Consider the following 10,919-nt stretch of genomic DNA (forward strand, 5'->3'; position numbering starts at 1 on the left):
CATTGTCGTTTGGTGGGCCTGGGCTGGATTCAAACCCACCACCTTAGGTGTATGTGGCTGGTGCCTTAGCCACTTGAGCCACAGGCACCGAGCCACTCTCTCCTATTCTTGTGGGTTTCCAATGATATAAATATTGGAGCTTCTGTTACTGCCCAATAGGACTCTAAGGCTCTGTTCTTTATTTTTCATTTTACTTTCTTTCTGTTGTTTAAATATTTCAAATTCTACTAATATGTCCTTAGGTTCACACACTCTATCCTTTTTCATCTTCATCTCCATTCTAATATTGAGCCACCTAACAAGTTTTTTTCTTTTCTGATTTTAGTGATTAAATTATTTTACTCCATAATTCTTATTTGATTCCATTTGACAACTTCTATTGTTTACCTGAGATTTTCTATTTTGTTTATTTATTTTTAGATAATTTGCAAATTCTTTGTTAAAGCATTTTTAAAATTTTTATCAACTAATTACATTAGCTGCTTCATGTCAGTGTTTTTACCAGCTGATTACCTTTTAACATTCAAGTTATGATTTTCCTGGTATTTCCTATGAAGGATAATTTTCAGTTGTTTCCTAGACATTTTAGCCATTATCGTAGTAGGCCATTATCTTCAGAGGACATTACCTAATATAAGTATTTTTGTTTTTGCAGGTAATTTCTGTCTTATGTTTAGTATACAAATATTGGTCAATTCTTGTGGGTTATGGTTCCAATAATAATTATATTTTCAAAACCTTCATGGAGTGAGCATCATCTGCCTAATTAGTCTTGTGCCATCAATGTTTACACTGGTCATTGTTCATGCCATCTGAAGAGACAGAAGGACTTTCCATACCTCGTAGAGGAGCAAAGAGGGTTCCCAGGCAAAATTGCTCTGTCTAGCAGTATCTTTCTTGACATTGTTACCTGGTGACTCCAGGTGAGGGAGAGAATTATCAGGCTCAGAAAGGAAGGAAATACTCTCCCTAATAGTGTATTGGTAGCAAAGTATTCAAATGACCTTCCTTGTTGATGTTGTCAGGCTTGTTGCATGATGTTTGTGAGACTCTTTCTCGAGTAGGTGCAAAAAGGAATCTACAGAAACTGCCTTCTGTTGCTAGGTTAAGGATAGTGAGTTGCCTGGCTTGAGTAGCTTTATAATACTAAGTGTGGAACAATATCCCTGTAGTTCCTCTAAGTCATGGAGTCCTTATGCAGTTATCTATTTCTTTACATCTTTCAGAGTACTCTTAGTGCTCTCTTATGTTATTTCCAGGATTAATAGTTCTACTTTGTGAAGAAGAGAAGAGAGAGTTAAATCTAAACAATATCCATATTAAAGCCCTAGCTTCAGTTTTATCCATCCCCAAATCTATACATTATGTGGTAACCTAGTTATCTTTCTTACAGGCTAAAAATAGCTGTTTTATGGTTAAAATTGTTGTAGTTTCCTATCTATGGATATGTTACAGAAAGATCTCCTGGAATGAAAGTAAAATGCAGATTTATAATTCCTACACAGATTCATTGAATTAGATTCTTTGAAAAAAAAAATTACTCATGTATGATTATAACATTAAAAAATAGTGTGCTCATTACTATATTTTATTTAACATTACATATATATTCACACATATATTTATACACATATATACAGATATATATGTGTGTGTGTGTGTATGCTATTATCTTACAAAAAGGTTCCTTAAGACAATGTTGTCTTTTCAAGGTTCAGTTTTTCCAACTAATGAAAAATCAGAATTTTCTCAATGACATTCCTATTAACAAGAGAAAATCATTTTTTACTTTAAGTAAAAGATTACTTACTGCTCTTTTCCTAGTACACGCTGTAATCCAAGGCACAGTAAGGTTTCCTGAAATCTGTGGAAACAATAAATGGAATCTCATTAAGGTATGCATTGCTACTACTTAGAATGTTGATCAACACCAATGAATTCATACAAGATGTCAACACAAATCTGCATTCAGAGCGTATTCCACACATAGGCAATATCGTTACCATGATAAACTTAACAGATGTAACGATACGTTCTTTTTAGAGAAATTTTAGATGTCGATATTCTGCCTCAATAAATTATCTAGTTCTGTTAGTAGAGTGTTGAAGTCTCCAGCTATTATAATGTTGCTATTTCTTTCTTTCTTTAAGTCTAATATTTTTATATGAACTTGGACACTCCTACGTTAGGTCCATATATAGAGAGTATATATAAAGTTCATTTGCAATTTAAAGTTACAACTATTTTTAATTGCACACAAAATTTATGTCCACCCTTAGTTAGGATTCTAATATCTAACTTGTTGATTTGATCCCTTCATCATTATATACTGATCATCATTTTTTTACTATTGTAAATATGTAATTTTTTACTAAGTTTATATATTTTAAAAATATAAACATATTATATCATATATAATATATAAACATATAAAACAAAATATATTTTACTATGTAAATATGTTTACTATAGTAAATATAAATTTACTATAAATTTAATGTCTATTTTATCTGATCAGAATAACTACTTTCTGCTTTTGGTTTCCATTTGCATAGAATATTTTTTCCACCTTTTACCTTCAGTATATAAGAATTTTTATAAGTTTAATGAGTTTCTTAAAGATAACATACATTTGGATTGTGATTTTTTAAAAATTCATTCTGCCAGTATATATCTTTTAAGTGTGGTAGTTAGATCATTTACATTAAGTGGTGATATTGATATCTAAAATGCTATACCAGTCATCATATTGTCTGCTCCCTAGTTGCTTTATTTTCTCCTTTGGGTTGTTATTTTATAAGAGATGTGAATTGCTTTTTTCTTTTAGTTTTACATGGGTATCCATTTATTATACTGTTCAATGTGTAGGGCACACTTAAAGACTTCCTATTAGGTAGGTGTAGATGTAACAAAATTCCTTGTGTTTGCTTGCCTGGGAAATACTTTATTTCTCCATCATTTATGAAACTTAGAATTGCAGGATATTACATTCTTAGCGGTTATTCTATTTAAGAAGACTAAACATACTGGACTTAGTGAAACATTGGAACAAAAGGACCTAATAGACATTTGTAGGACATTCTACCCCCAAACTGCCAAATATACACTCTTCTCATCAGCATATGGAATATTACCTAAGATAGATCATTATGTTATACCACAAAGAAGTTTCAACAAATTTTAAAATCAAAATCCTACCTGGTACTCTGTCAGGCCAGAACTTAATCAAATTAGAAATCAATTACAAAAGGAACTCTCAAAAGTAAACAAATACATAAAATTAAACTACTTGCTGCTGAACTAACCTTGGGTAAATCATTAAATAAACAAAGAAATCAAACAATTTTTCAAATTCAATAACAATAGTGGTATGCACTACCCAAATATCTATAATATAGGAAAAGCAGTAGTAGTAGGGAAGTTCATATTACTAAATGCCTACATCAAAAATACAGAGAAATCACAAATTGACAACCTAATGTTACAAATCAAGGAAGTAAAAAATGAAAAATCCAAACTCAAAGCTACCAGAAGATAAGAAATAACAAAGATCAGAGCAAAAGTAAATGAAATGGAAAAACACAAGTATTATATCTATAAAACCCAAAAGGCTCCAACAGAAGACTCCTAGAATTGATAAATCCATGATTCCAGGTTAAAAAATAATGTACACAAACCAGTAGCATTTCTGTACATTAATTACCTTCAAACTGAGAGTCAAATTAAGAATTCAATACTATATGAAATTGCCTCAAAAAAATAATAAGGAATACATTTAACCAAGATGTAGATGAAAGATCTCTACATGGATGATTACTAAACATTGATGAAAAAAAATATTTGTTGATATATCTGGACAGCAAAGCATCCTATGTTTAAGGATCAGAAGAGTCATTATTATTTAAAATGTTGACACTGTCCAAAGTGGTTTAGAGATTCAATGTAATTACTATCAAAATACTAGTGTTATTTCTTAAATAACTAGGAAAAAAGTCCTAAACTTCATATGTAACCAAAACAGAGCACAAATAGCTAAATAAGTTTTAAGTAAAAACAACTAATCTGGATGCATGACATTACTTGATTTTAAATTATCCTATAAAGCTATGGGAATCAAATCAGCATACTAACTAGTATCAAGGTAGAAGGATAGATCAATGGAAGAAAGGAGAAAACTAATAAATAAAACCATATAGCTATTACACACTGATTTTCAACAGCATAGAACAAAAAAATCCAAAACATACACTGGGAAAAGGACAACCTATTTAATAAATGGTGCTAGAAAAATTGGAGCACAATATGCAGAATAATGAAACAAGATCACTACCTGTCAAAATACACAAAAATTAACTCAAGGTGGATTATAGACTTAATTGTAAGATATAGTATCATAAAAATTCTAAAAGGAAAAATTAGGGTAAAAAACTCTTTTGGACATTGGACTAGGCAAAGAAGTTAAGAATAAGGCTCCCAAATCAAATACAGTAACAATAAATTTAACCATATGGGATTTAATTAAACTAAAAAGCTTATGCAGAGCAATTAATAATAATAATAATCAAGAGTAAATAGACAAACTACAGAAAGGGAGAAAACATTTCAAAACTACCTATCCAACAAGGGACTTATATTTAGAATCTACAAATAAATGAACTAAATTTGTAAGAAAAAAATAAATAAAAAGAAAACAGAGACAACCTCATCAAAAACTGGACTAAAATTACAGAGCAAGATGGCGGATGAGCGACAGCTTCTTTGAGGCTATGCACAGGGAGTTTGGAGAGGAAAGAATCCAGACACCTTAGGCTATAATTAGGTTATAGGGGAGGGGGAGGTGAGGGGGTTGGATGTGTGGAGGGAGAGTGATTAGAGGGATTATCTCTATGGTTTATCTTATAAGGGTACAAGTGTATCTTTCTAAAAGTAGAATATAAATGTCTTAACATAATAACTAAGAAAATGGCATAAAGGCTATGTTAACCAGTTTGATGAAAACATTTCAAATTGTATATGAAAACACCACACTGTACTCCATGATTGCATTAATGTACACAGCTATCATTTAATTAAAAAAAATTAAAAATAATAAAAAAAGTATTCAGGCATCTCTAGCTTGTGGACTCTGCCGAGAAACATCTCTTTGGGGCACAAGGAGGCAGAAGGAGACTTTGGGACCCCAAGAGGTTAGAAGCAGTGGAGAAGCTGCACAAGAACAAATACATGCATACAACAAAAGCCTCAAGTGTGGCAACGGTGGCAGTTTACAGACAGGGAAGGCCTGTTCTTCATATTTTTTCTTTTTCTTCTTCTATTTTCTTTTATTTTTTTCTTTTCTTAGATGTGGACACTTGGTTTAGTTACCTTGGGGAGAGCATAGGTGAGCAAGAAAGTGATTTTGGGTGGAGCAGAGCTTCTATTGTTTGGCCGCTAGCCAGGAGCAGTCATTCTGGAAAAGCTGCCTTGCAGGATCTGCACTTAGGGCCCTAGTGTGAAGGGTTCTGGCACACCTCATAAGCTAGGCAGCCAGTCATGGGGAGATTTGAGCAACATAAACTTTCCTGGGAAAGCTACTGTATGGCCAAGGGACACAGTATGGAAAGGACGAGAAATGTCAATGAAGTGGGCAAAGGAGAGTTTCAGACTCCCAACCCTATGGAGTCTGAGGGCAAACAACTCAGGAAGATGAGACCTTGTATCCTTGGCAAGGCAGAGGCTTCCAGCCTCCATCTTATACAGTTGTATTAGTGTTGAGATTAGCACCTCATACCCGAGAAGATCACATAGGAAATACATAGTAAGATATATATTATTTATTTTTCTTATTTTAAAATTTTTCAACTTCTTTCCCCTTAGATTTTTCTTTTTCCTTTTTTCTTTTATTTTATAATTATACATTTTCATTTTACCATCTTCAATAACAAGCTCTATTTTTGTCAGTTTTTCTGCTCCTTTTATAATATTTTCCCCAGATTTTAACCCTGAAGCATTTTGTTTGTTTGTTTTGCTTTTGCTTTATAATATTTTTGTTTTTCTTCTCTATATGGTAGAGCTGGGGTCCTGTGTTTGCTCAGGCTGGCAAAGAGTTACTGACCTTGAGAGACACATACAACCCAGGTCCCAAGAAATTGGCATTTGTGGATGTGGGTCAAAGTACTCTACTGGATACCACTATTACTCCTGTCTTTCTCTTTCTGTACCTCTCTTCTTTTTGTCAATCTTCCATTTTACTCACCCCCTTTCCTCCTTATTTCCTTATTTTTTTTTACCTTTACTTCCTTCTTGCCTTTCACTATTCTCTTCCATTTGGTCCTCTACCAAAAGGACACTTCAACATCTTAAGTAAGAGACATGGTAGCTTAAAAAGGAGGATGAAATGAAAAGAAAATGTGAAATGAGGAAACAGGAAAAAAGAAAATGCTCATGAGAAAAAAACAGCAGAAAAATCCTGGCAACATGAAAAACCAGAACAGAGCAACCCCTCAGGATAATCAGGTAGCTACTGCAAAGTATTTCACCTACAAAGAAATGTTAGAAATGACAGAAAGGAAATTTAAAACATGGATGGTAAAAACAATGAAGAAAATTGTTGAGAAAGTGAAAAATAACCAAAAGGAAATCCAAAAACAGAATCAAATAAGAGACACATGATATAAAGAAAATAGAAAGGATATAGTGGAGCTTAAGGGATTAAAGCAATGAATCAGGGAACTTAAACATGCAAAAGTATCAGTAACAGATTAAATCATGGAAAAGAAAGAATTTCAGAGATAGAGGCTAAAGCTCTTGAGATAACACAGGCAGTTAAAGAGACAGGAAAAAAAAAAGAGAGAAAAAGCAGAACAATCACTGAGAGGATTATAAGACTTCATGAAGTGTTCAAACATATGAATTATATGCATGTCAGAAGGGGAAGAAGAATGCCACAGAAAAATAGAAACCCTACTGGAAGATATCATAAATGAAAATTTCCCAAGTATCATCAAAGATTCCAACACATTCCTTTCAGAGAGACATCCTACCCAAGGTCATCTCAACTAAAACAGAGCTTTTCCAAGACATATTGTCAAGATGAGAATATTTTTCAAGCATCGAGGTCTAAGGGCCAATTGACTTACAAGAGCAAATCCATCAGGGTGACTGTGGAAGCCTCAGATTAAACTTTTCAAACCAGAAGAGGATGCTCATCTATCTATAACCTACTTCAACAATGTTCAGCCCAGAATTCTATATCCTGGTAAGCCAAGTTTTAAAATTAATGGAGGAACCAAATTTTTTATTAATATGCAAACATGGAGGAAGTTTGCCACATCAAGACCAACTCTACAAAAAAAAAAAAAAAAAAACAAAAAAACTCTACAGGAAATACTTAGACCCATTCTATCACAATGACCATCACAATGGACCACCAGCAAAGTAATCACCCAGAAAATAAAGGATAAAACCTAGATTCCACAATGATGCAAAAGAAAAAACTAGGCAAGGGACTTCCAGAAAATCAGATGAGTAGAATGCCACCACATTTATCAATTATCTCAATTAATTGTAATGGATTGAATTCCCCACTGAAGAGGCATAGACTGCCCGATTGGATAAAAAAATACAAGCCATCCATTTGATGTTTGCAATAAACACACATAGCTTCAAAGGACAAATTAAAACTCAGGGTTAAGAGACAGAAGATGATTTATCAGGTAAATGGAATTCATAAGAAAACAGGGGTTGCAATTTTCAGATACAAGTGGATTTAAAGCAACTGATGTCAAAAAAGACAAAGATGATCAAGGGAAAAATACATGGAGAAGACATTTCAATTCTAAATATTTATGCACCCAATTTAAATGATCCCAGACTCCTGAAACAGACTTCAACTGGTCTGAGCACCATGATATTCCACAACACCATAATAGCAGAGGACTTAAATACTCCTCTTACAGAACTGGGAAGATCTTCTAAACAGAAACTAAACAAAGATACAAGGGACTTAAACATGAGCCTAGAATAACTGTGGTTAATAGATATATACAGAACACACGATTCAAAGCTAAAGAATGTATGTTCTACTCGCCAGCCCATGGAACAGTCTCTAAAATAGATCATATCCTAGGACACAAAACAAACCTCAACAAAATAAAAAAAATTGAAATTATACCTTGCATCTTGTCAGACCAAAAGGCAATAAAAGTGGACCTGAACTCCAACAAAAAATTTCATCCCTACACAAAGGCATGGAAACTAAACAACCTTATGCTGAATAAAAATTGGGTCAATGAAGAAATAAAAAAGGAAATAGTTATCTGCCTTAAGAATAATAACAATGAAGAAAAGCTATCAATACCTATGGCACACTTTAAAAGCAGTCCTAAGGGGGAAATTTATGATATTAAATTCCTATATCTGGGTCCAGTTTCAGTCTTTGACAGGTTGCCAGCCAGTTCACCCAGCACCATTTGTTAAATAGAAAGTCTTTTCCCCACTGAATGTTTTTAATTGGTTTATCAAAGATCAAATAATAGTAAACATCTGGGTTCATCTCTTGCTTCTCTATTCTGTTCCATACATCTACCTCTCTGTTTTTGTGCCAGTGCCATGCTGTTTTGACCACTATAGATTTATAGTGTAGTCTCAGGTCTGATAGCATTAATTCCTCCTGATTTTTTTTTTTATTTCTGAGTAATGTCTTGGCTATTCAAGGTGCTTTCTGATTCCATATAAAACAGAGTATTATGTTTTTGAGGTCTTTCAAGTAAGACAGTGGTGCTTTAATAGGGATTCCATTAAAATTGTACATTGCTTTGGGTAGTATGAACATTTTAACAATGTTGGTTCTTCCCAAGCATGAGCATGATATGTTTTTCAATTTGTTAACATCTTCAGCTATTTTTTTTTCTCTGAGTTTCATAGTTTTCTTTATAGAGATCTTTCACGTCCTTTGGTAGATAAACTCCCAAACATTTCATCTTCTTTGGCACTACTGTAAAAGGAACAGTCCTTGATTGTTTTTTCAGCTTGACTATTATTGGTATATATAAAGGCTACAGATTTATGACTATTGATTTTGTAACCTGAGATGCTGCTGTATTCCTCGATTACTTCTAAGAGTTTTGTAGTTGAATTCCTGGGTTTATCCAGCTATACAATCATATCATCTGTGAAGAGTGAAACTTTGATCTTCTCTGACCCTATATAGATACTCTTGATCTCTATTTCCTGCCTGATTGTGGTGGTTAAGACTTCCATTACAATGATATAGAGCAGTGGAGACAATGGACAACCTTGCCTGGTTCCTGATCTGAGTGGAAATGATTTCCATTTAACTCCATTCAATATGATATTGGTTGTGGTATCAGTTTAAGAAATGTCCCTTCTATACTTATTTTCTTAAGTGTTCTGATCATAAAAGGATGCTGGATGTCATCAAAAGCTTTTTATACATCAATTGAGAGAATCATATGGTCTTTGTTTTTTAGTTTGTTTATGTGATGTATTGTGTTTATAGATTTAGGTATATTGAATCAGCCTTGAGACCTTGGAATAAAACCAACTTGGTCATGGTGTATAATTTGTTTGATGTATTGCTGGATTCTCTGTGTTAGGATTTTATTGAATATTTTTGCATCAATATTCATTAGGGATATTGGTCTATAATTTTCTTTTCTTGTTGGGTATTTTCCTGGTTTGGTGATATGTGCTTCATAGAATATGTTGGGAAGCATTCCTTCTTTTTCTATTCTTTTGAAAAGGTTATGAAGTATAAGTACTAGTTTCTCTTTAAAGGTTTGGAAGAATTCCTTTCACGATTAACAAAGATAGACTCTCACTGGATAAAAGATTTAAACTTAAGACATGAAGCTATAAAAATACTAGGAGAAAATGCAGGGTAAACACTTGAAGAAATTGGCCTGGGCGAATATTTAATGAAGAGGACCCCCCTGGAAATTGAAGCAACACCAAAAATATATTACTGGATCTGATCAAACAAAAAGCTTTTCCACAGACAAGAAAATAGTACATAAAGCAAGCAGACAGCCCTCAGAATGGGAGAAGATACTTGCAGGTTATGTCTCTGACAAAGTTTCAATAACCAGAATCCACAGAGAAGTCAAACATATTAGTAAGAAAAGAATAAGTGATATATCTCATCTCAGTGTGGGCAAGGGACTTGAAGAGAAACTTCTCTGAAGAAGACAGGTGCATGGCCTACAGACACATGAAAAATTGCTTGTCATTCTTGATCATCAGAGAAATGCAAATCAAAACCACTTTGGGATATAATCTAACCCCAGTAAGATTAGCCCATATCACAAAATCCTATAACATACATGTTGGCGTGGATATGGAGAAAAGGTAACACTTTTGCACTGCTGGTGCAAATGCAAACCTGTGTATTCCTTCTGGAAAGATGTTTGGCGTTCACTTAGGGATCTAAAAATAGACCTACCATTTGATCTTGCAATTCTTCTACTAGGTATATATCCAAAAGACCAAAAAACTTTATAAGAAAGATATTTGCACTAGAATGTTTCTTGCAGCCCAATTCATAATTGCTAAGTTGTGGAAGAAGCCCAAGGGCCCATCAACCCATGAATGGATTAATAAGTTGTGGTATATGTATACCATGGAATATTATCCAGCCTTAAGGAAATATGGAGACTTTACCTCTTCTATGTTTACATGGATGGAGCTGGAACATATTCTTCTTAGTAAAGTATCTCAAAAATGGAAGAAAAAGCATCCAATATACTCAGCCCTACTATGTAACCAATTTATAAGCACCCACTCTTCCATATGAAAGCTATAATCCAACTACTGCCCAAGGTGAAGGGGAAAGTGGAGGAGGAGAGGAGAGGAGGGAGAATGGGTGAAAGGAGGGTAATTGTTGGGGCCACAACTATAGTGCATTTTACAAGGGTACATGT

General features: G+C 33.6%; 1 protein-coding gene across 1 annotated transcript in view; it reads right to left on the minus strand.

Annotated features, from left to right (window-relative positions):
- HDX (highly divergent homeobox) overlaps positions 1-10,919 on the minus strand; it is a 253,695-nt gene that overhangs the window by 175,131 nt on the left and 67,645 nt on the right. Inside the window, exon 3 of the mRNA XM_003800844.1 lies at positions 1,811-1,864. Coding sequence (XP_003800892.1) covers positions 1,811-1,864 — 54 coding nt within the window. The remainder of the gene's footprint in view (positions 1-1,810; positions 1,865-10,919) is intronic.

This window comes from Otolemur garnettii, unplaced genomic scaffold (genome assembly GCF_000181295.1).
Source record: "Otolemur garnettii isolate 467f Iridium unplaced genomic scaffold, OtoGar3 scaffold00186, whole genome shotgun sequence".
Classification (NCBI taxonomy): Eukaryota; Metazoa; Chordata; class Mammalia; order Primates; family Galagidae; genus Otolemur; species Otolemur garnettii.